The sequence below is a fragment of the Arvicola amphibius genome, chromosome 3 (assembly GCF_903992535.2).
Source record: "Arvicola amphibius chromosome 3, mArvAmp1.2, whole genome shotgun sequence".
Taxonomy (NCBI): Eukaryota; Metazoa; Chordata; class Mammalia; order Rodentia; family Cricetidae; genus Arvicola; species Arvicola amphibius.
The window spans coordinates 69,518,576-69,545,454 of record NC_052049.1 but is presented as its reverse complement, the minus strand read 5'-3'; the positions used below and the strand labels follow the sequence as shown (position 1 = coordinate 69,545,454).

The window sequence follows — 26,879 nt, the reverse complement described above, 5'->3', positions numbered from 1 at the left end:
TTATTGCTAACTGCCAGCCTGTGGAGACTCCAATAGCAGAGTTAACTAAACTCACTCATTTCTAATTTTTCTCTGTTCTTCACAGCCATCTCTGTCACATCCCTTGATCATTGGTAGAATAATTAGACAACATTTATTTGTATTATTGGATCCCTAATAATTTAGTCAAATAAAATTTGATTTTTTACAATTTATAAAACATCACACTGCATTGGATATAACAAAAAGCCTCCAATTATTTAAAGAATTCCCTTTCACCTGCTTAAGATATATAGATGCTGTAGATACAGCTTGGCTTTACTTTGAAAAGGGAGTTTTAAAATGTACATATTAAATTTTATATGCTAATGACAAATTTTCAGGAAATAGTGAATATGGAAAAGGAAATATTATCCTCTTAAATAATGCTATCTGCTTGCTCTTTGGCTGGAATGTGACTGGCACACTGTTACAGGGCTGCCTGTGTGGTTTTAAAATGTCATCTTTATTAGTATTACAGTCAAGGAAGAGTACCCAGAATCAGTTCTCTTCCAGACCTTCCTCCGCGTGTGGCGTAGTCTCTGACAAGCGACATCACAGAAGGTCGTGTTGCTCTTAACTGCTTGCGCTACATCTTTCTGATTTCCCTGGTGCCCTCCTTTTGTTTGATTAATACTACTTGCTTTCTAGAAATGCATCAGAAAGCATAATTTGGAAAAAGAGTTCTGGACCTTATCTTAGAGAACCCCTGTTAGGAAAATGGGAGGAAATCCAACTCAGCATATGTGTCTTTTCTATCAAATGCATCTCTTCTCAGTCTTTTTCCTTTTCCTCTAAAGGACAAGGAAATGTTTGAAATAGTCTCTCTCTCTCCCCCACTCCCTCTCTCTGCCCCATGTGTGGTGTGGTGTGGTGTGGACAGTCTCTCTCCCCCCTTCTGTCCCCGTGTGTGTGTGTGTGTGTGTGTGTGTGTGTGTGTGTGTGTGTGTGGTGTGATGTGGACAGTCTCTCCTCTCTCCCTCTCTCTGCCCCATGTGTGTGGTGTGATGTGGACAGTCTCTCCTCCTCCCTCTCTCTGCCCATGTGTGTGTTTGGTGTGGTGTGGACAGTCTCTTTCCCTCTCTCTGCCCCATGTGTGTGTGATGTGGATGGTCTCTTTCCCCTCTCTCTCTCTGCCCATGTGTGTGTATATGGTGTGGTGTGGACAGTCTCTCTTCCCCTCTCTCTTCCCCATGTGTGGTGTGGTATGGTGTGGTGTGGTGTGGTGTGGTGTGGTGTGGTGTGGTGTGGTGTGGTATGGTGTGGTGTGGACAATCTCTCCCCACTCCTCTCTGCCCCCATCCATGTGTGGTATGGTATGGTGTGATAAAGTTAATGCTTACAAATTTGGGGCTACTGATTTTTGAGTACTTAGAACTATGCAGCACTGATTGGGTTTTATTTGAGGAGGAAAGACTGGAATTTGAGGCTAGGACTCTTGTTTTCTAATTTTTTCCTTAGTTACGTGTAAAGGCACCAGCACTCCCTCTGAGTAGCAGGCTGTTGTTTGAGTTATGTGGGAAGGCTGAGACTTTGTACAGTCATTAAGTGGACTTCAGTGCTTCAGAACTTATTGTTTTTTTTTTATTTTTTTTATTTTTTTATTTTTTTTCATGGTTTATTTTTTTTTATATTTAAAAATTTCCATCTCCTTCCCTCCTCCTCCCCCCTCCCTCCCCTCCTCCTCCCCCTTCCCTCCCCTCCTTCTCCCCCTTCCCTCCCCTCCCCTCCACCCATACTTCCCCTCCCTCCTTTTCAAGGCCAAGGAGCCATCAGGGTTCCCCACTCTATGCTAAGACCAATGTCCTCCCAACTCCCCCCAGGTTCAGGAAGGTGATCGATCAAGCTGAGAAGGCTCCCACAGAGCCCGTCCATGCAGAAGAATCAGAGCCCAGAGCCATTGTCCTTTGCTTCTCAGTCAGCCCCCGCTGTTGGCCACATTCAGAGAGACGGGTTTGGTCGCATGATCCATCAGTCCCATTCCAACTGGAGTTGGTGATCTCCCAGTAGTTCTGTCCCACCGTCTCCATGAGTGAACGCACCCCTCTCGTTCCTGACTTTCTCCCTCAAGTTCTCGCTCCTTCTGCTCCTCATCAGGACCTTGGGAGCTCAGTCCAGTGCTCCAATGTGGGGCTCAGTCACCTTCCCCATCTGTCGCCAGCTGGAGGTTCCCTCACGGTCCTGACTTTCTTTCTCATGTTCTCTCTCCTTCTGCTCCTCATCAGGACCTTGGGAGCTCCGTCCGGTGCTCCAATGTGGGGCTCTGTCATTTTCTTCATCTATCGTCAGGTGGAGGTTCTATGGTGATATGCAAGAAATTCATCAGTATGGCTATAGGAACTGGCCTTTTCAGGCTCCCTCTCCTCAGCTGCCCAAGGAACTAACTGGGGGCATCTCCCTGGAAACCTGGGAACCCCTCTAGGGTCAAGTCTCTTGACAACCCTCAGGTAGCTCCTTAAATTAAGATATATGCTTCCCTGCTCCCATATCCACCCTTCCTATATCCCAAGCACCCCATTCCTCCGAGCTCCCCCCGTTCTCCCCTTCACACTTTTCTCTCCCCATCTTCCCTTGGCCCAGTCTTGCCCAACCCTCAAGTTCCCAATTTTGCCTGGCGATCGTGTCTACTTCCAATATCCAGGAGGATTACTATATCTTTTTTTGGGAGTTCACCTTCTTATTATCTTCTCAAGGATCCCAAATTTATAGGCTCGATATCCTTTAAATATGGCTAGAAACCGAATATGAGTGAGTACATCCCATGAGAACTTATTGTTTTTAACTTATCTTGCGGATTCTGTGCTCATTACATTGCCTGGGCTGTGTCGGAAAGCACAGCACAGCTTAGAAGCTACATCGGAGCTGTGCATCCAGCAAGTCACTAATGCCTGAAGATCAGTGGTGAATCCATCAGGACTCCAGGCTGCAATCCCCAATACCTATACTGTGCCCCAAGCGGCAATCCTCAATACCTATACTGTGCCCCAAGCGGCAATCCCCAATACCTATACTGTGCCCTGATTTGTGTTTCTTGGGACACACTTGAGGACTTGTTTTGATACAGGAAGTGTGCTGAGACTGCGTATATAACCGCACTGGGCCCTTAAGCAGCACTGTCAGACAGGCTGTGATGGTCAAGATTATCAAAGAATTTTAAGCTTCACCTGAACAACATGTTCTGGTGGGGTGCAGCCTGGAGTCATGTAGAGAAATCAATAGGAAACCATCAGCTGTCTTATAAATCCTTGTGTGTAAATGCCTGTGATGTGACAGTCGAAGACAACAGAGGAGAGGAGCCCTTAGTAGCACACAACACAGCTCTCTTCTGCCAAATGGGAAGCAAATGCTTGTGTTGGGGGTTCTGGCTACACATTTGTAGAGTGATTGCATGGAGCCAATTACCCACTCGGGCAGGGCAATAACAGTTTGGGTTTTGCCAAAGAGCCTGATTCTGTAGAGTTCCTTGAGTCACACTGAGCACAATATCGTTTGTAAAATATGTAAATTATCCTAGTGGTTTATTTTTCCTATTTTGAAGCTTTGAAAATTAATTTGATAGTGATGATCCCAGGATCGTAATGACTAGATGCAGATGATACTTTCTCCAAGCCACTCTGGAAAAAAAATTGATCATTTGCCTTTATTCATCTGCATCACTGGTTCTATTTGTCTTTCCAAGTGAGCTAGGTCAGCTCTGTGGAAAAAGATACCAAACCACAGGGCTTATGCAAACGTTAGCCTGGAGCTAGGCACAGTGATGTGGTCTGGAGTTCCAGCACTTGATAAACTGAGGCAGGAAAGGTGACACTACAAACACAAAAACAAACATATGGGTACGACAGACAGATGATTAATTTATCAATTTATCCAACTAAAAATATTTCTTGAATAACTACTATGTTGTTTGCAATATTCAGGACATAATCTGTCACACTGGCCTTCCAGAAGTGAGCTATGATGAGAGAGGATGCCATTGTGGAATATTATTTTAAGATGTTTATGCTGTGGAACATTTATTTTAATGATGCAAAGATGTGTTTCATTCTTCTTTGTTGCATTTATTTAACTCTGTGAAGCTGTGTTACTTTGCCTGTTTAAAATACCTGATTGGTCTAATAAAAAGCTGAATGGCCAATAGTGAGGCAGGAGGAAGGATAGGCCGGGGCTGGCAGGCAGAGAGAATAAGTAGAAGGAGAAATTTGGGAAGAGAAGAATGAATGAGAAAAGATGGGGGAGGATATCAGGGCCCAGCTACCCAGCTACACAGCAGCCACGGAGTAAAATGTAATGAAAAGGATACAGAAATAGAGAAAAGTAAAAGCCCAGAGGCAAAGATAGAAGGCTTAATTTAAAATTAAGAAAAGCTAGCTAGAAAAAAGTCAAGCTATGTCCAGGTGGTGATGGCACACACCTTTAATCCCAGAACTTGGGAGGCAGAGGCAGGTGGATCTCTGTGAGTTAGAGGCCAGCCTGGTCTACAAGAGCTAGTTCTAGGACAGGCTTTGAAACTACAGCAAAACCCTGCCTTGAAAAACAAAAACAGCCGGGCAGTGGTGGCACACGCCTTTAATCCCAGCACTCGGGAGGCAGAGGCAGGCGGATCTCTGAGTTCGAGGCCAGCCTGGTCTACAAGAGCTAGTTCCAGGACAGGCTCTAGAAACTACAGGGAAACCCTGTCTCGAAAAAAAAAAAAAACAAAAAAAAAAAAAGAAAAGAAAAAAAAACAAAGAAAAGTCAAGCTAAAGCCAGGCATTCATAAGTAAGAAAAAGTATCTCTGTGTGTGTATTTATTTGGGAGCTGGGTGACAGCCCCCTTCCCCCAGACAAATAAAGAGTAATAAAACAACCAGCAACAGGATACAATTTGTTTCTGGTGCTGAGTACGGAATACAGGATTGTACTCACTAAGCAACCACCCCAGACCCTACAATAACACATTCTAATTATAAGTAGCCTCAGCATTGTTTGAGGTTTTTTTTTTCTTGTATTCAATATGACTTTTGATGACCAACTTTAGCAAAACAGAAAAAAAATAAAAGAAAAAGTCTTTTATTTAAATATAAATTTTGTAAGATAATTTTATTCTTTATTTGTGGCATAAAGTCATTTAAAAACAATCTCATGAGGGTTCAGTGACTTCTCTTGATGAAATCTAATCTCCATGACAAGTAATTTGATTTGAATGCCCTATCATCCATCACCACAACTGTCACCTTGACATATAAATATGGAAAATATTTATACTGTGAATGCTTTAAACAGGAAAAAACTAAAAGTCTTCATGAAGGCTTGTCTGCTAGCTCCTCCTTAAGTCCCCGGGTGGGTGTGCGTGCTGATGGACTCTCAGTGCGTTCGCCCCGCCTTCTGTTTAGAACTTACCTTTACTCTACACCCTGGCAAGGGATTTAGAACAAATACTTATGAGCAGTGTGAATACGGTGGAGAGTATAATAAGTGCAGATTGTTTGTGAGACTGGGTCACTTGCGTGTCCCCTAGGTGATAGAACTTCTCAACACAACATACTGTCCGACTGGAGCTCTTCTCAGAAAGGCTTCATTATTCTACAGGAAGGCCACAAGTCCTGCTTTTTAACAAAGATGTAGAGTATGGCATTAAATTAGGAAGCATTCTGGAATTTTCATATGTCTTTGGTTATTCATTGGTTCTTAAGAACTGGAAATTTGTGTTTGAGTTATTTGCTGAAGTCACACAAGGCTTTTAGAAGACGTGAGAGAAAATACCTGGGAATTCCTGCACAGTATCTCAGTTTATGCAATTCCGCAGCATTATAGTCTTAATTTTGTTTTGTATCAAAAAGTCACACAAAAGGATTGGGTATCATCATTATCAAAAGTTTGCTGAGAAAAGTTTCAAAGTACTTGATAATTTTGTTTCAACCAGTTCTATTTTGAGACATTCAAACTATATTAGAAAAAGCAGCACGTGAATTAGAAATTATGCAGAATTTACTTCCTATGTAATTATAGTCCTCTGAGACTTACCTGGAAAACACCTCCAAGGAGTTTTCTATTTTTGATTTCTACACAGAGTGCACACACATGTGCATGTTATTGTGGGGAAACATTTATTTAAAATGTGAAATTCTAGTTTGTTTGTTAAGGCAGACACTCATGCTGTAACTCAAGCTGGCCAGGAAGTTACTATGTAGCCTTACAATCCTCAAACTTCCTGTTGGCCCTTAAGAAGCTACATTCACTAGCCTCAAATCACATATTGCCCAGAGGAAATAAAAAATTGTTTGTCAAATACAAAATAACTTTTCCATTAAAAAATATGTATTTTGGGGCTGGAGAGATGGCTCAGATGTCAAGAGCACTGGCTGTTCTTCCAGAGGATCCAGGATAGTTCATAGCACCTACACAACAGCTCACAGCCGTCTGCAATTCCAGTCCAGGGAATCTGACACCTGCTTCCGGCTACCAAGGGCAGCAGGCATGCAAGTGGTGGATAAATATAAATACAGGCTAAACACCCACAGACATAAAATAAAATAAAAATATTTTTAAGCCTGGTGACGTTGGCGCACGCCTTTAATCCCAGCACTCAGGAGGCAGAGGTAGGCGGATCGTTCTGAGTTCAAGGCCAGCCTGATCTACAAGAGCTAGTTCCAGGACAGGCTCCAAAGCTACAGAGAAACCCTGTCTCACAAAAATAAAATTTAACGTATGCATATTTGACAATGTAATTTATATTTATTAATTATGTTTAATTGTGGAATATATTTTTAATCTTAATATATATTAATGATTCTTACAAAAATGACAAAGAAATAAAAGAAATATTTCAGGTAACCCACAAAATAGAAAGTAGGACTCAGAGCAAATCAATCAAGAATTGATTTTATACATCAGAATTAAAATTTGAGCCATTAGAAATATTCATAGTTAGTTTTATGCCACAGGCCACCAGTGTGAATCAATTAACAGAGACAGTTTTTATCTTATAGTTGGGCAAAACAGAAATTAAAAGAAATAGAAGGGTTCTTCATGCCTCGTTATTCAGTTCACATCCACGATGCCTGGCTGAGACAGGCAGGCAGCAGAAGCGCTAAGAAGGAAATTTCGTGATGTTGAGCAGCCTGCAATGCACGTTCGTTTACCTTCTGTGTACTGCAGATTCCTTGACACCAAACACTTCATATGAATGGGCTTCTCCTGACTGAGTTTCTGGTCCCTGACTTTAATCAATTAAAGGCTGAGCACTTTCCTAATCCTCGACTCTCGATGTAACTTCTGCTCTCAGAGCATGTGTCTCAAATGTTAATAAAGTTTTCATTTCCAAAGGGTTCAAAATGACAGAACAATTTTTTTTTCCTCTAAGAGCACGAGAACAACCTGTGTTTCTGTCTGCAGGTAGTGGAGGACATGCTAGAGGACGAAGAGGAGGAAGACGACAAAGATGACAAGGTAATTATCTTCCCAGCGCTGGGTACCGGGTGTGGGAGATGCAGACATGACACTGTTTTCACAGACAGTTGAAAAAGGAGTTGAAGGGTTTGAGTCCAGAAAATTGGACAGTGCTGTTTATCATCCTAACAATGCCGCTGCGTGTTGCAAAGAGGAAGAAATGGCTATAAATCCTCTCTGCTTTTGTCCAGAGCTGGGTCAAATATTTTTCTGCCAGAAAAAAAAATCAGCTTGTCTGGAACTTGATAGCTATTGTGAAGATAATAACACTGACAACTGTTTCTGAAGGGCGAAAATTTGTCCTATCTTGAGTGTTACAAATCAGTCTCTGCTTTGGGGGAAGGAGGCAGGCATGAAAAAATAGGATTCTGCATGAATTGGACACGGATAATGTCATCTATAATTTTCAAAGAATTGCTCAGCAAAAGAACGTGTGTATGACGTGCTTGGGAGGACATTTAAATAACTCTGTGCTCACTGCCCTTGCCTAGACTTATAACGTCCCCATGCCTCCTCCATCACGAAAGACCTTTGGAGAGACTTACTTGCAATATTTTTGCTAGTTGGCTTAGTGATGGTGACCACAGTAAACAGCAGTGAATTTCTGGCTTGTTTACATTAATGGTTTCTTGGGGAGAGGGAGAGATTAATAAGACCTTGTACCACCACAGAGGTGGCTGGGATTAGGACAACAGCTCTCTCCAGCAAGCAGAATAGAAACTCTCCGGCGCTGTGATCTCTGGTCAATTTTAGATATTAAAGTTACCTTATCTAAACATGAGATAAGGAGGCAGGGAAGAAAATATTAATTACTTGCATATTATTTAGCAAACAAAAATAGAATTTGATCTCCACCCAAAACTCACCACCGTTAGAGTAAGCCGTGGTGTTTTTGAAGGAAGAAAATCAGAGCATCTCAATTTGTGTCCTTGACCGTCCACTCCAGAAGAGACGCACAGTTAAACCCCAGGATAGGAGTTTGTGTTGGAAGAAAGTGTTTGAAATGTCAAAGGAGTAAAAGGTCACACTGAATACTTTACCTCACAATCTGTGTTTCCTGACTAATATTTGATGTTTTCAGTCGAATGGAAACACACATGCTTCTTCCCTGCTTTCCTCTCATACTGCTCCAAATGCTTTTAAATTGATAGAGCTTTTATGTGGAATTCCTCTCCTGTACCTCATACAGTCATTAGTATCCTGATGAAAATAACCTAACGAAATCTCTTATCTGTGCGCACACACACACACACACACACACACACACACACACACACACAGTTTTTTTTTGTTGTTAAATACTATGAGCATACACCCCTGGAAGTAATGTCTGATTTACTGTTAAGGTCAGTTGTAGAGCTGTGGAGAACCTATACTTTAACTCAACATGCCAACTCTGAATCACTACTTCCCTATGCTAAAGACTGAGCTGCTGTCCAGTTATGGCTCTTCTTGCTTGTTGCTGCTTTATTATTAAAGGCACCATAAAGACCCATCCCAGCAGCAGGCATTTCCCTAGAAATGCTAATGAATAGGAACTCCAGTGAAGTCGACTACTTCCATGTCTCTCTGCAGCAAGTCAGCCCATACATTTTTAACCAGTTTGTTGGTATTGTGTGTGTCTCTCCCTTTCTTGTTCATTTTTTAAAATAGAGAAGATCTTGGGTATAGGCAACAAATAGACATCCGTGGTTAACCAGCTGACCAAAACACAGATGTTGATTGAACACATCTGGATGGCAATACCAACTCTCAGGAGCTGTATGTATACATAATGAGCTAGTGATTGGCTGTCTGAAATTGACACCTTACTTCTAACAGATTTTCAGATCAGCTACCAAAGTAGACGAAAAGAGGGGTCTCCAGTCACTGTGTGAATTCAACTGAACTTGCTTGCAGCTGATAGAGGCAGTAGCGTGCTTTCACAGTGGGCTCCTCTTCATCAGCCAGTCCTTTGTTTGAGTGATATATAAGGGTGAGGTCCTCCTTTCATCGAGCATAGTGAAACTGATAGTAGGAAAATGGTGTCTGAACCTAAAAGAAAATCTGAAGTGTAGCAGAAGACTTTGAAGCTCTCTTAGACTAGAAAAGTGAAAATAAGGAAGGATCCTACAGGCGTCCACTCACCAGCTTCTCCGTTGGCTTGGCTCCCACAAAGCACACATTGTAAGTCTTAGATGTCCTTGTGTCTGAATGGGAGAAGAATTATTTCCTGTTTTAAAATATTCATTGGTTGCTCCAATAAGTTTGTATGCATAGTGGAATTTCATGAAAACACAAATGTGTTTTTTTCTACATGAACAGGTACTGACCTCCAGCTCTCATTGTCTCTGTTTTCTTATATGGTATAGTAGTGAGGTCAGGTCAATGGGTTCTCTTATAGGATAAAAGTAAAGAAGATTAATAAATGTGCCAAAGCCTCACTTTAATTGAACCTGAAGCATATGTTGCAAGTATGTAAAATATGTCCCAGATGTTCCACCGGGACTAATGTCTTACGTTCGCTGCTTGCCGCAAGGCAGCTATTAGTCCTGTAACCTTTGGACTTGGGGTAAATGGGGTATTACGTGGCACAGAATGTGAGCACCTGTTTCCCATTCAGTAGAGACCCCTGGCAGGCTGCGCCTAAGCCTGTGCACATGTTTTCACTTAGCAGATTGTTGGGTGATTATGAAAAGTGTCTTTCTTTAGAGCAACATTGATATTAGTCACTCACAATGAAAGGGCAAGTCATTGGCTACTTGACAAGGTCCTGTGGGCATAAGCTGAAGTCCTTCATTTCATCTGAGCATGTAGTATTTTCCCTCTGCATAATTACACACAAAGAAAAGATAGAGGTCTGAGAAGTTGAAGCCCATAAAGATATACTTGGTAATAGCTTTTCTTTAGTGTTGGCTTTAGTATGGAAAGACACTGGGTAACGCTGGTAAAAGCTCAGTGCTGGGTTCCTTGGATCACCAGATTTTGAAGCTTTGAAAATTCTTGTTCATTGTCCTTGCTTTTTATTAAAAGGTTTATCCTGATTCTGTTCACAGTTGGGTATGGGTATGGTCATATACATACCCAACTTTCTAAAAGCTTTTCTTCACATTTGCTTAAGTCTAATTTTAAGATTTAATCCAACTCCATCGTTTCCCAAAGGCAGAAAATATGGGTTTTAAATGGTGAGCTTTGCATGTGAATCTTTGTCTTCTAATATTTTCACTCACTTGCATAGTGTAAGAACACCATTAAGCTCTTCTGGGGACAGTGTTATTTTCTGAATTAACCAAGAGACATCCTAGGGTTACATTTTCTGTAGAGCATTCTCCACACCCTCAACCACAAAGCTCCAGACTGATGGTTTTCGACCCCACATCAATTCCTTTCTCTTTTAGACTATACACCAAAGAGGTTTAGCTAAATATCCTAGATGGATATTTAGCAAATAGTAGTGTTCGTACCACATTGCACAACCATACAGTGGCCAACCTGCATAACCTAGACAATCAATTCACAAATGGCAAGCCTCTTTTGTAGTCTGAAGGGTTTCGGCATGCTTCTCACGGTACACCCTGCTCTGATAATAAGATCCAGCTGCAGGATCAGGAAGCAGAAGACAGAATGCTGGGTTCCAACAGGAAAAAATCGAATTCAAATGCATTACATTCTAGTAGTGTTTATTGATAAAAAGAGATGAATGCATTTGGGTATTTATGTTCACACAGCTTCTCCTTTTTCTTCGGCTGTTATGTCAAGGTTACTTGTTTCCAGACAGCTAGAAGCAATAAATGGAACATATCTGAGTTACTTCAAAATACACAGAGTGTTTTCCTTAATTCTTGAAATCTGTATTTTTTTATTTGATTCTCCAACTCAAACATGTGTCTACCTTAGCCAAGATCCATACATCTCTGCATCTCAAATGGCAGTAAGGGAGGAAAGAAAGATAATTCTAAGTGATAAGAGGAAAGATTTCAATCTGACAAAATTGCATTTTCTAGTTCCAGTCAGTGACAGGACTTCATGGTGGGGACACCAAGTGAGGCTGTAGAGGAAGGCCGAGGAAACATCTCTTTTAAAAATCAAGTCACGTTCACCTGGGATGCCATTGCGTTCCTCTGTTCTCTTACTGTGTCTGTAGAATAAAGGACCGTGAAATGCAAGGCAGAAAACAAGTTGGTGGTGTTTGTTCTGTGTTCAATAGTTCAGAATACAGGCATATCCAACTGGTTCTCTGCTCACTTTCTGACTCTCTGAGCTATCATCTGCAGGATTTAGAAAGGAATCCTCTTCAAAGGATGATTTAGCATGTTGGTAGAATCCAGTTCCTTGTACTGGAGAAACTGAAATCTTTGTTTTCTTGTTTGTTCTTTCTGCTCCTAGTGACCTAGTTGTCTTTAAAGGCATCAATGGAGATTCTCCCTTGAGTCCCCCCAGTTCAGCCCTAACTAAGGGCTCACATGATTACATCAGCCACCAAAGATAATTTCACCTTCTTAAAAAAAAATTCTTATAAAATGTGACTTAATCATGATAATAACTATTCCATCATACTCATAAGCCGGAGTGTGGGGTGGGGTTTAAACTTGCTGTATAGACTAGAAGGAGAGAACTATGGCTTTAATCTGTATCTGGCAGCCAGGGAGACCTGTCCACTAACTATAGTGAAAGTGGAACAGTCTTCGTGCTCCTTGACTAGATCCACTGCTAGATTTGGTGTCAGCTGTCATACAATAATCAATTGCTGGTTATCATATTCAGTTTGAAGTCGGGGGTGACTGGTCAGGCCCAGGGCTTCTCATGGGCCACTTCTTTCCCCTTCTCTTCTCCTTATGGTGAAAAGCAAAAGTAAAAATGCCAAAATATAGGGAAGGCTCCTGTGGACTTTGGGGGGACTTTGGGCCTATAGCCCCACTGGGCTGTCATCTAGAGCCATAGTGACATTAAAGTTTGAGGGTAGCTGAGAAATAATCCAGTTAAAATGCTTTATTTTACAGTCATAACACTGGGACTGGAGTTGTAACACACATGGTACAGTGCTTCCCTAGTATGCAAAAGGCCCCGGGCATGAACCCCAGTATTAAAAACAACTCAAACCGAAGTAAGGAAATGGATTCAGCCAAACATGAGTGAATGGCACAGGCAATACAAGAAGTAAATGGTGGAGTTGATACTAATGCTCAAGTTGTTTTCTTCACTCCGACTCGGACATCCTCATCCTGCTTTAGAACCAGGCTTTCCCAGGGAAGACAGAAGATTAAAGTACAGTTACAAATTAGTTCAGATTCCATTTTCAGAACATACGTAGAACAATAAGTGACATGCTGTTGCAGCCTGAATCTAGTTAGTTCTAGATTTCCACTTCTGGACACTGGGTAGCTAGCCCTTTCCTACTGCACTGGGGAACAGTGTGTGTAGACAATGGAGGGTAGGAGTGACAAGACAGATACGTATACATTGTACCACACAGCAAAAGGCGTGATGGTAGCCAATAAGAGGGTTGCTGATCACTTTATCTAAAAGTAGAAAGATTACCTGGATTATCTGAGTGGACTCCATATAATCACAAGTGCCCTTTGAAGTAGAAGAGGCCATCAGAGCAAATGGCAGGTGGCAGCCACTTGTACAGCTGTGGCCAAGCTCAAGGCTCAGGACGGTCACAGAAAGAAGAAAGAGCTGCTGGAACAGCTGGAGAATCTGAAGGCTGAGGTCCCCCAGCTGTGTGACAGGTGGCTCTGTTCTCAGTGCCAATGAGCAGACTTGAAAGTCTCAGCATGTTCACAGGGACAAGAAATGCAAGATCTGGCTCTTCAAGCAAACATAGGATGCTGCCGCGGTGCAGGACGGGCCAGCAGGAGGAGACTGCGGACCAGCAGACAGCTGTGGAGAAGCAAGGGATTCCTACTGGGAAATAAGCAGTCAATCTGTGAGCACTGACTCTGCAAAATACATAGTACTGGGCAGAGTGGGCACTTCTGTGCCTGCCTGTGAGTGTGGAGAAAATGCAGGAGCTGGAGTGAGGAATAAAGGGATCTAGCCCAGAGCCTTTGCCCACATCTTGATTTTTGCTCCATGAGACCAATTTTGAACTTTTGCAATACAGAATTGTAAGGAATAAATTTGTTTCAGCTACTAAGTTTATGATAATTTATTATGGTAGCTATTCTAGCTACCTCCAACTGTGTTCTCTCTACTTCAGTAAGAATACTATATTGTAAAGCAGTAATGTAAGTTTCTAGTTTTTCTTTATTGATTTGGTCAAAGAGACTACTTAGTTCTTCATTCAATATGGAAATGAGAAAGAATATAAATCACACTATTTTTTAACCAAATTGCCATAAGTTTTATTTCAGAAAAAAATAATTTAAAAGTGACGGTGAGTTATTTTGCATCTATAGAGTACTATATGTTTCTACTTAGGACCTTAGATAACAGGCTGGTGAATGAGCAGCAGGTTTTAAATTCTTCATTTCTGAGAAGTTAGTACAAGTATACAATGATACCCTTCCCTCAGTTCCCTTCATCGTCAACACATCATCTTCCCATTCATGTTTGTTTTAGTAGTCCGTTATATCCAGTTAGTGGTGCTCAGAAGCACGGGTGTGGGCTCCCACTGACACCCGGGAATCCACCAGCCACATTCGCAGACAAGGGTGATTGTCCTTCCTCAGAGCTACCAAACTGCTGACAGCACGCTGGAAGAGGTGGGGACAGAGCCATCTACCGGAATTTCGTTCCTAACAGAATGATTCCTTCCCTGAAACAGTCATTCTGTTCCTTACATTAGTGTTTCCTACACAGCCCTAGGGCAGTGGGCAACACCCGCATTTAGGGAACAAGTCCTTTTAGGATATTAAAAAAAATTAGATTTATTCTCCAGAAAAAAACGAGAGACTCACGTCTTTTATAAACCATGGAAATGGTGTTGTTTTTATAGAAACTATAACATCTCCTTATAAAATCCTGTCTTCTGTTCTCACCACCTATCTCTTAACATTAATGTCCATTCTGTAAATACTTAAGGAAATGCAAATTTTTAAGTGAAATTGTATTTAATTATAGTCAGTTCAAGTTGTGTTGCCATAGACATTCATTTGAACTCTTTTTCTGGTTTGTGTTAGTACGTTCTAGAAACACAAATTTGACAAAAGAAAACTATGACAGAATGGGTGTTTCGGTGCATCAGTCTGTGAAGATCATGAACAGATAGACTCCCTAGAATTCGCCAAAATCCAATGGAATTCATACTGTGTTCAATGAGGTTGCTTTCTGACAGACAGCGTGACTGCTTTATTGTGGGTGGTTAGGTTAGGTGCTGGGGTGGGGCTGGGCCCCAGGAGTCCCAGTGGTCAAGTTGTTGGGCTTCCACATGCCAACACCTGGGTCATTGGGCCACTCCTCATTCAGGTCTGCAGTTGCTCCTCACCAGACCTGAAATATTTAGATTTCTGCCCCCGATGTGCCTTCCTGGAGTGGAAGACAGGTTAGAAGACTCAAGTAGAATATTTGCCTAGAGAGTTTGGTAAAAAAAAAAAAAAAATACCCATCCAGTAAAGTATGAGTGGAATTCTTTCCAATCTGTGGTAGTTGGATTTCTGTGTAAAACTTTCTCTTGAAGACCAATCAAATACTTTAAGCCAGGTCCTAGGGAAAGCTAGTTAACTTTCGGATTGTAGCAATGAGCTTCCTCTTCCACTCCTATTTCTTGACAAAAAAAAAAAAATCTCAAAATAGCAGTGTGTCAGCCCTGGCTCTCAGGAGGTTGACAATGAAAAAGAAATAGACACGATTTTTTAGGATTGCTGGCAGAATCGCTGACACCGGCTGACACCACTGCATGTTGAGATGAGAATGTCTGCTCACCAAAGCACAGAACCAGATGTGTTGCCAAGCATCACAGATGCTCCAACTGAGCCTATGGTGCCAAGGTTTTTATTCTGCCTCAAAGTTTGTTTGGCAAAGAAATTTTCTACCTTATAAAAGACATTGACTCTGCAAATTTTTAAAAGAGTTCACAAAGTAAGAATCCTTCCTCGATGATAAGAATTTGACCACAGATGCTACCTACACAAACACCTACAAAAAATGCAGCTCTCTATTAGTGTGGTAATAGTCAAAAGGAAACGTTAAGGGAATGTCAAAGATTCAGTAGTACTGGGGCTATCTGATGAGCGCGCAACTTTAGGAAATGATTGGCTGCACCAGAATCTTCAGTAACTGTTGGGGGATATGTGTGCACTGTGTGCAGCTGTATTACTGTGACTGGTATAATAAAATCTGAAAGGTCAATAGGAGGAGGTACAGGAGGTATAGGTGGGATTTCCAGGGAGAAAAAGGAAGGGATGGAGGAATCTAGGCATGCTCTCCAGGAGACACAGAGAGCAAGCAGAAGATACAAAATGGAAGAGAGGTAATGCCAAGTGATAGAATATAGATTAATATAAATTGGTTAATTTAAGTTATAAGAGCTAGTTAGGAACAAGCCTAAGCTATAGTCAGTCTTTCATATTAAAAAGAAGTCTACATGTCATTGTTTGAAAGCTGACTGATAGGACAGAAAAAGACTTGCTACAAGTAACGTATCAGTTACTGTCTTTGGTGATAGGGTTGGTACAGAAGAAGAGTTTATTCTTGGCCTTTTTTCCCATGGCAACTCTAAAGCCAGGTAAAATCCCAGTTTCTACATGCTTAGTGCTGATGTTGTGCCTCAGTTGGTAGAGTGCTTGAATAACATGTAGGAAACTGTGGATTTGTTCCACAGCACCACACACACAAATAATAAAACTTAAAATTAAAAAGAAAACAACATGGTGACATGTGCCTGTAATCTCAGTGCTTTAGAAGTAGAGGCAGGAGGATTAAGGTTATACTCAACTACATAGTAAGCTTGGGGGTAGCCTGGGCTCCACAAAAGCAATCTTCAAAAAACAATTACTTGCTCTTATATAAAGAAGCTGATGTTTACTACTTGATGGATTTTCAAAGGTAGGCAGTTGGAGCTACCCCAGCTAACTGATCCTGGCTCTCATTGACCAGAATCTCACTGCAGGAAAGAAGTACTGAAAACTTTGCGAACTTTGCAGTCTGTGACTCCACAATTAGCAACAAACCAATAAATAGGAAAATTTAATGGTTCTGGGCCTTTTTCTCAGAAGTTTTCCAGCTTACACTGGAGTCAGAGTAAACAAAGACGCACGGCATATGTTCATGTATAAATGGGTGTTTTCCTAGATTCTCATGAAGAAATGACTAGAAACCTCAGTGGTAGTGCCGGTGTCCTGTGTATTCTTACATTCTGTAGCACTGCTGGCAGGGTGTGCCATGTGTACACTGTAAGCTCCTACGCACTGATGTCAGGCTTGGCTGCGTGACATTATGACTGACACATGCCACTTCCAAGCAGAAGGTAGAAGACCCACACTTGGCCCTGCACCTTTCTTTCATTCTGTAATAAAGCTGGAACTCACCAGATGGATGTTATTCTTTTTACCCCAGTTCAGGAATAAAGAAGCTAGCCCAGATGGAAGGTAATGGGCAGGTAGTGTTGAGTGCAACACATAACTTGTGTTTCATAAGCCTCAAAGTCTCAGGAGGGTCTAGTTCCAGCCACTTAGTCTACTCTGGCAGGTCCAGCCTTTACCACTCCATGCTGTTCTGGGACGTCACACTCCATTTTGAAATAGAACATGGAATTTGTGGGAGGTGCATACATATATATGTATGTATATATATGTATACATATATATACATATATATGCATGTTCTAATGTTTGTGGGTACGTACATGTATGTATGGAGCTGCAGAGATGGAGGCCTAACACTTTCATTAGGCATCTGCCTCAACCCCTCCTTGCTTTATTTTCTGATGAGAGTCTCTTGGTGAAACTGAGCTTACTGATTCTGCCTACCCCAGCTAGATAGCTTGACCTAGAGATCACCTGTGCTAGGACTGCAGGTGGCTGCCAAGGCTTTCTGGCTTTGAGATGAGTTCGGTGGATCCAAATGCAGATCCTCATGTTTGCACAGCCCACTGATTGTCCCCTGAGCCACTTCCCCAGCCCCAGAAAATAGATTTATAAGAACAGAAAGCCACAGAAAGGAAGTGAAATATTTTTTCCTCCTAAATACACAGACCAACCTTTTCCCTTTACCAACCCTTAAATGCAACTTTAGATAAAGATTTAACATATGGGAGGGGGGCTTTAAAAGTGATGTTTCTAACCTAGAAATAGAGATTGAGAGACACATGACTAGGTATCAGGCACAATATGAGCCTTTTGGGAGCCACTAGCTAAGGGCTCTAAGCAATATGTATATATACATACGTGTGTGTGTGTGTGTGTGTGTGTGTGTGTGTGTACATACACACAGATATATAATTCAATAAGGAGATCTGGGCAGTGGTGGCACACACCTTTAATCCCTTTAAGCACTTAGGAGGCAGATGCAGGTGAATCTGTGTTAGTTCAAGGCCAGCCTGGTCTACAAGAGCTAGTTCCATGACAGGCTCCAAAACTACAGAGAGACCCTGTCTCGAAAAACCAATCATATTATTATTATTATTATTATTATTATTATTATTATTATTACAATAAGAAAAATGTCACAGTAAAATTACAAGCAATGTTGGTGAGGGGAAAGGGGGTAACTACCTTCTCATAATAATTGTTAGCAAATGCTCCACCAAAAAGATAATGTTTATTTATGTCTCAAAGATGCATTCAAATGTACTAGAAGGTGTGGCATTAAAAATTAAGGTCTACATAGTATAAAAGAAAGAAAATTCAGGAGGAAAGGTAGAGATGACAAAAGAAATGTAAATTTCAGATTCTGGAAGCTTCAGTCCTCATCTATGAAGTTTGAAAGCAGTCACCCAAAGATGGTTAAAGTTGGATTTTTTGTGATTAAATTTGTGATTTAAAGAGAGATCTTCATGTCCACTAATGGTTCTTCCCAATGAGAAGCTGTTCTGGTGCTGACTGCACCTGCACTCAGTAGCGTTCTGCTAGTCCAAATAAGTACAAGGAAAGGATTCTGAAGGTTTTCATCAAGATGATGTACAGCCCAAGTACATCAATACCCAATGTCTAAAAGTACCATAATATCACCTCGTGTGCCATGAGGGTGTACAGTCAACCAGACATGTTGACACAGACCTGGTTTAAACACCAGTAGGGCTGAGAAAGGAGTTTTCTTTAAGTTCGGGACCAATTTTAGTCACATGGTGAGTTCAGGGCCAGCCTAGACTATAGGATAAGACCCTGACTCAAAACAAACAAAAGATGTAAACTCGTTACATCAAGCTAATATAAGGTTAAATATGCACAACATTCAACAAATAGTTCACGAAAATGTGCTCATGTAGGATAATATAGTGAACAATGAAAATTAACAGCAAAAAAATGCCCATTAATATAAAAAAGAGCTTTGGCAAAGGGCAGGGGATAGAATAAGAAGTAGTAAATGAACTGGAAGAAATGTTCTAGGAGTTTCTAAAATAGCTCTGATAAGAAATAGGGGCAGCCATGCTTTTTTCAAGCCTATGGGAGTCCTGCCCCTGTCTGAATAGAGACAGAGGAGTGAATGGGAAGGCGGGTAGATGGAAGTGGGAGGATGGGAGAAGAGGAATGGGAGAATTGTGGTCAATTTGTGAAGTAAATGAAAAAATGTTAAATAAAATTAAATTAAAAAAAGAAAAAAATAGTGGCATCTTCAACTTAAGTAAGAATAACAACAGAATAAAGAGAAGCCAATTTGAGAAACGTAGGAAATCCTATTGAGTCATTATTGGTGTGCATTTAGCATGGCCATAACCTGTTTTTCTCAGCAAAGATGGAGGAAATGCTCTATGTGCTTGCCAGGTGAAGGCCCCTGGGCCCTGGGTCTTGACAGCACTTGGAAAAGTAATGGCGGCAGGACCTTGCACATGGTGCTTCCCCTCCCATGTGATTTCCACATGCAGCCCAGGTGTAACATGGAGGAAAGAAGGTCGAATGTAAAACAATGGGACGCTGTTGTTGACTCAAGAGCTGACCAAAAGGAAAAAGCATAGAGCATCCATGCCTAGCTCAGTGTTGGTGCAAGTCACACCCAGTGCAACACTGGCAGGATAAGCAACAGCGGAACAGTTACCCTGTGTCTGTAAAAAGAGGAAAACGAAAAACAAAGTTACATAGCACACTAAAAGTCTCAACTAAAGTGGAGCCAGGAAAGTTTAAATACTTGTCTATTTCCCAAGCCCAGCTTTTATGACTATAGCCACGCCTAGAGCCTATTGACATCATGTTCTCTCATTCAGTGTGGTAGCAGGGCTTGCCTGGGACGTTCCGGCAAAAGCACCACTCCTAAAGCCTGTGGCTGAAGCTCTAGCAGCCCAACTTGGCGAGCACTCAAGGTTGCTCCACCTCAGCCTGGCAGTTGATGCAGCTTCTTATGCTCTAACAGCTTTGTTGTGAGAGGGAAAATTTAAAAACTCAAAGTTGCAAGAGCCGTGAGCAGAAGACCAAGGCATGACCTAGACTGAGAAGCCCCAGACTATCGCTTCTACTACAGCAGGTTGTCGGGAAAGTCGCCAAGGCCATTCCATACTCTACAACAGTGAAGTCCAATTCAATCTCTTCTTTTAAATATTTTAACTTATTGTTTGAAAAGTCAAACATTTATATAAAGTATTCGTTTGTATCTGTATTGACACTGTCTCCTCCCAGTTCCCAGTCACCCACCTCATCTTCCTCCCGATTTCAAGTCCTACTTTGTTGTTGTTATTAATAACCTCCTGAGTTCAGTTAGTGACGTGGATGTGCACGGGGTGGGATTACAGCAGTGCCAGTGAAGATGACAGCATGGACAGGGTAAGGCCACTCAGGTCCTACTCCTGAGTGTTAGCTATTGGTGGATGCAGAGAAGGGGTGCCCTTGTGCTTTGGAGACATGGCCACTGGCAGGTTGTCCAGTTTTACCTCTTGATAATAAATATCAAGGTCATATTGCATAAGAACCTATGAGATAGGGAGAGTATATAAGCATCTTTGGAAAATAGAATCAACCATAATTTTCCAGCGGTGGAAGAGTCTAGTTGGAATTCTACAACATTAAGAATGCAGAGCCTATTTCCTTTTGAAGACTCATTCTCAAGAAGGAGCTTAGGTTTCTCCAAAATACAACAAACACCTTCAAATGGGTGGGTGTCCTCAGGTTATCATCCCATATATGTTTATGTTTTGGTTTGGGCTTACGAAAATGAAGGGTGATCTGGCCTGTAGACAGGATCCCAACTGAAAGGTTCTCCTTCTGGCTAAGCTCTCTCTTGAAGTTAGTTGCTAATTATGAGTTAGGAAAGAGTTACAAAGGATCCCTTACAGACCTTCTGTATAAATTTTTCAACAGTCACTGTCCTCTACTGATGAAGGGGAATTGACAGTGTGCTGGTTTCTGGAAGCCCAAGATTTACCTATTAAGTTTTGCTGCCAAAAATAAAAGGCCAAGTGAGGAAAGGAGACTGTAGAATGCTTCCTTCTTTAAAACAATGTAGCTTCTGCTTTTTGGGAAATGTAATTTGGGGCTGGCAAGGTGGTTCAAAGGTAAAGACATATATCACCAGGCCTGATGAGCAGTGTTCAACCCTGAGACCCACATGATAGACGGAGAGAACTGATTTCATGAGGCTGTCTTCTAGCCCTGCTCAAGACACACATGCCCACAGTAATTACTATATTTTCTATTAAAAAGAAAGAAAATATGATTTGAAACTGACATTGGTTTATATCTGGTATTTTGCTAATTTGTTCAAGAACTTTCCTCAGAGAACTTAAAAGATTGCAATATCCCTGAAACAGTTGCTGTCAACCTTATAAACAGTTCTACCGAGTCCCCGTTAAATGCCATTAGCTGCTGTTTTCCCTGGCATTTAAGGACTGATGGATTACTATTTCTTTGCTGTAGAAATGCAGCATCATGTTGATGCTAAAACAAACATTTTATGTTGTTGCCTGCAGTGGTTCCTGTGTCTCAGACATGTAGGATCAGCAGTGAGTTAGGGGGAGGGGCTAGCATCTGTACTCTTTTTGATTCCACACTTGAATGTTTTGGAGACACACACAGAGCATATGAAAAACAAGGGAGAAGTGTGATAATGTAAGATTTTATTTATTATCCCCCAGAGAAACCGCACTGTATTAGGTTTGTTTGTCAGAGTCTTCAGGGCCTGGGGTAGTTGAATAAGTCCTTTTTACATCTAGCTAACCTCAAAGTCAATCGTTCTGAATCAAAGTTTTCAGGTTTTCTGCTTGGAGATTTCTTTCCAGTCTAATGGAGTATATTAGAGAAAATGTGTCAGCTTTTGTACCATGTAATACCAAATCAGATCAGAATTCATGCACAATTATGTCACTGGAAATCTAGTAATACAGCCTGGCTTATCTCTAAATAACACATGGAAAATAAATTCCCACAACTGACAGATTTACTTGATTTATTTTTGAGATAAGTTATTTGTAAGCAGTTCAGCTAAAGAGTGTAACTGGATTATTTTTCGTATCACTTTTTTAAAACCCTTCAATAGTAAAATGCATTCTGTCTTTAACTTTTTCCCTCCTCTCCATTCCCCTTACCAAAGTTTCTTAGTAATGAATGCAAAAAAAGATTTTTTTTTTTGCACCAGCTATATTTATTAGAACTGAAACCTTCAAGGAAACAAAATTTACATAAAACGTGAAAATAGCGCTCACCGGTATTTAATGGCATTTAAGTAGCATAGGTTATATGGTAGTTTTCTGGGAATGATATTAGCCTAAAAAGCATTCATTTGTGTTTCCCTTTTATAATCAAAGAAGTCAAAGCTCATCACTAATCTGAAGTCTTCTTAAGACCAATTAAAATAATTTCAGATAACTTTGCACTGCAAATGTGCTTTTTAAGTGTTTCAGATTTAGGGTGTCTTAGTGATGCTGTAACCCCTTTTAATGCTACTATTTATATAACTACCATGTGTATAGTATTAAGCCTTTAATGTACTATATTAGCTGTCACTTGGAATTAAGTGCAGGCATGTTCTTTGTTGGCCTTCCGCTTCTCCTGTGTTAAGTGGTTAACTGCTGACAGACAGTAAAAAGGTAGGTAACATTTCCAAGTGGGACTAACTTCTGAATCTTCTGGGACTGTGTTTGGATTTCTACATGAAAGCTATCAAAAAATCAGAATCTTAAGACTTCCTTACCTGGTATTGAGAACTCTACCTGATGTCTCTTCTCAAGGAATTAGTGGAAGCAAAGTTTCTGGCAGGCACATTTGAGAGCTAGGCCTTCTTTGTAGAGACTTGATAAGTCTATTAACATTTCTACCTAGCTTATGAGGCCTCCACATGTGCCATCCCCACGCAAACACTATAAATTTGTGTGGTCATTAGTAAATGCTATAATAAGTATGATGCATTATAGCACATAAAATTATGAACTTTATCATCTTTTAAATGCTTTGATAATAGTGTTTGGGCTTCATAGTCTCATGCTAATTCCAACTACCCCTGTTGGACGCTGATTCATACTCAGCAAGAGAAATTGTTTTTCAAGTGATCTTTTCTTGTCATTATCTTTCTGTTCTTCTTTTCAACATTAATATGCCTCTCTTAAGAATAATTGTACCCACAAGTGCTAGGAAGTAAAACCTGAAGTATTATACTCTCTGTAGCCTTCATTCCTGTCCTGCTTCACTTGTCTTGGACCCACAGGGGTCCATGTTATAGCATGTTTCTAAGATGGACAGCAGTTCTGAATAGAGATAGGTTCTACAGGTCAAGAAAATTACTTCTGTTTCTAGCATGTGGAGTTCAAAGTGTCATCAGACCATCAAACTGGGTATGCTTGCCAATGATAAATAGATGATAGAAATCCGGAGTTTAAAGACAGATTACAGGTTATGATGCATAACCTTTAAAAATAAAAGAAAGTATTAAAGCAGAGGGTGTTAAGAGCAAAAGGAAGAGGGCTCCAGTCAAGAGTATGGAAAATGCCTCTGTGAAGGCACAAAGGGAAGACCCCAGAGTATACTGTAGAAGTGAGATGTCAGCATGATAGAGGAAGAAGAAAGGTTCCGTGGAATAGAAATCAAGATGTCTGAGAAATTTAACTAGAATTAAACATGGTCATGGAAGATGAAGACTGAAGAGAAAATGGCCTGAACGCTGGTAGTGAGATTGCCTGTGGTCTCAGTGCTTGTATCCTGGCAAGATGAGAGCTGAAACACAAACCCAGGGCAGCTGTTGCGCACCACAGTCTGGCTCCAAATGGGCCAGAGAAAGGGAGAAAGGATCATATAGCTGGCGAGAGCTTGGGACTTGTTTTAGAAATAGAGAGTTCACATAATTTTAGCAGACAACAAGGTAGAAGGAAGAATTCAGAGCTGGGATAGAAAGGGGTGAATGTCTTGGAAGAGGTGGGAGAGGATGGAAGGAAGATCATAGTGGGTGGTTTTGTGAGGATATCCTGGGCAAAGATGATGGGTGCTGAGGATGCATAACCTAGGAAAGGGAAAGGAATGGTCACTGTTGTGAATATGAAAGTTTGGATGAGAGGCCCTTGATAAAGGTGGAGAATTAAAATAACAGTAGAGAGAAAAATGATAGTACAAAGTGAACATACAAATATTTAAGCAACTATGACCACATCAGTAGAGCTAGTGACATATAACCAGAGTTTATAGCAGCCAAAGACAGTTCAGATCGTGCACTTAACCATCCTAGAGTGGAACACACACCAACAATAGAGGACAAGTACAACAGAGCCTGTGTAGGCAGCAAAAGACAACAAAATGTTCTGTGCATGTCTATTGGCTTAGCGTAGCTTAAATTAAATGTTTCTGTGCTGATTTTTGCTTTCCATGATCTACCCATGATTGAAAGTGGGTACCCAATTTCTCAGCTTTTCCTGCTTCAGTATCGATTGTTCCCTTTATAGACAATACTTGCTTTATGTATTAGGGAGACTTGGTGTTGAGTACATACATATTTATAATTGTATGTGTTCTTGATGACTTTATCCCTTACTTGTCATAAAACTCCTGTCAGTTTAAGATAATTTGTGTTTGTTCTTTGGTAATCTCACACTTATACACAATGTATTTTTATAATATCTATCTCCAAGTCCCTCCATCAGCTCTCTGGCTCTTCCCAGTACATGTTCCTCCCACTGTCCTTTGCTAGTAAACCCACTGAGTGTAATTAGTGCTGTGCCGCCAAACTGCCAAAGAAAGTGATAGTCCCTCCCTCAGCAGTCAGTTGCTGCTGATACCCCCAACACCTCCTCAGCTAGAAGTGAAGCCTCTGAGACCCTTTCCTATCCCTGCTGGAATTTCTGACTGGATGGATATCATGGAGGTCCTGTTCAGGTAATCATAGCGGCTATTAGTTCGTGAGTGCAACTGCCCTGTGATGTCAGGACATAATTTTACTGCACTCCTCCCCATGCTCTGATGCTTACATTCTTTTCAGCGATGTGCTCTGAGAATTGGAGGGGTTGTGCAAACATTTAGGGCTGTGCATCCACAAGTCACTTATTTTCAGTATTTTGAGCAGTTAGAATCCTTTGCATTAACTACGGCCCACTGCAGGAAGTTTCTCTAACTAAGGGTGGCAACAGCATTAATCTATTGGAATAAAAATATTTAGAAGGTTTGACATGTGACTGTTTGTCAAAACATTGATAACAGGTTTCCTTACCTAGAGACTATAATTTCCATAGTCGTGGGCTTTTGACCAGGTCTCAGGTATCAGGCATGAATGCCTTCATGTGGAATAGACATCGAATCTAAACAGAAAACAGTTCCTTTTCCCTATAACAATCACGCCATTATTGAAGACATGGGCAGATCTCACCTGACAGGCTGGTATTGTAGCACGCAGAGTTCATCACGGAGGAAGTCAGTTGACGGCCCCTCCAGTCACTGGCACAGCGCTCCACTGCTATGAAAGCTAACTGTTGGAAGGAAGTTTGCAGGTCAGTGGTAGCCTGCTGTGTCTATGTGATTTAAGAAAAATGTGTTCTCTTCAGCAACAGCATCTTACCCTCTAGTTCATGATGGGTGGAGTACATTACCAGTAGTGTATGTTGTTTAGAGAGCCCAATAGTTTGTAGGGAAGCATGTCATACCTGAAACAGAGATGTTCATTTAATAACCCATGTCTTTTGGTGTACAAGCAAAGTACCTCCATTGAATTTTATATTACAAATTAAAAAATATTTCTTACAAAGTAGTAGACTTCCACAAGGCTTTTTTTCCTTAATTTTGGTCTCATATCCCACTAATCTTTAACCCCAGTGTGTCTCCTCTATCTTCATACCACATGTGTTATCCTCTTCCCACTCAAAGAAGCTTCCTACCACAGGCCCTTCTTAGCTTCCTGATCACAACAGACAACTTCAAACTCAGTATACACATCTCAAAATTCACAGCTGCATGTGTTTTTACAGATATTTTTCTTATTCTGTTATAAGAGGCTCAAATAGGCACGTCAATTCTTGCTTTATTTTGTTTCCATTTACAAGGTATATTCTCTTCTCTTTTCACTCTGAGTTTATTTATGTTGTTAAATGAGCCTCCCCCACATCTCTTTCTCTTTCTCTGTCTCGTGTGTGTGTGTGCGTGTGTGTGTGTGTGTGTGTGTGTGTGTGTGTGTGTTTGAAACAGGGTCTCTCTATGTAATCTTGGCTAATCTGGAACTCTCTCTGTAGACAAGGCTGGCCTATAGTTCACAGAGATGCACCTGCCCCTGCCTCCCAAGTGCTAGGGCTGTGCTACTGCCTGGTTTCATCTATAACTGTATATAACCAAAGCACAGTGTTGATGTGAGGGCAAAACTGAGGAAATGAGCCGAGAGAATAATGTGCTGGGAAGCTTCTCAGTCAGTAGTATAAGGAAGAATTTAAACAAACCACACATAAATGGCACACTAGGTAAGTAGGGGACCACAGATATCTTTGTGTCTTCCTCACTTTTCTTGGTTGGCTATAAAAAAATCCTCATATTATATGCATGTAATAGAAATATATATGTATGTTTATTGTATACATGTAATAGAAAGCTATATTTTAAAAGTCAATTGTACTCATAGAATGTCTGAAAGCATCAATCAGAGAAGGAGGCAAAGCTGAATTTTGCTTCTCCATTTTTTTAATGTGTCACCTATGACTTTAGGTGACATCTGCTTTCAAAAAACTGGAAGGAAAAAGATGTCAAAGAGAGTTGTAAATTGTAGAATGACATCCACCATGTGGCCCTTCTGCCACTCTCACTAATATTGCTTAGCATTCTGAGTTTTAAAAATAACACAGTTACCGAGATTTAAAACCCTGTGGATGCAGAATTCGTTTTTGAAAATAAGACTTTTTACTATGCATAGCCAATTATAGTCCACTGAGAAAATGATGTATTTTTCAATACATTTTTATTATGTGCTTAACT

The 26,879-nt window shown here is 40.9% G+C and overlaps 1 protein-coding gene across 6 annotated transcripts in view; it reads left to right on the top strand.

Moving 5' to 3' along the window:
- Mctp1 (multiple C2 and transmembrane domain containing 1) overlaps nucleotides 1–26,879 on the top strand; it is a 592,391-nt gene that overhangs the window by 521,779 nt on the left and 43,733 nt on the right. For all 6 annotated transcript variants that reach the window (XM_042054767.1, XM_042054765.1, XM_042054766.1 and 3 more), the window contains one exon: nucleotides 7,393–7,446. In XM_042054767.1, coding sequence (XP_041910701.1) covers nucleotides 7,393–7,446 — 54 coding nt within the window. The remainder of the gene's footprint in view (nucleotides 1–7,392; nucleotides 7,447–26,879) is intronic.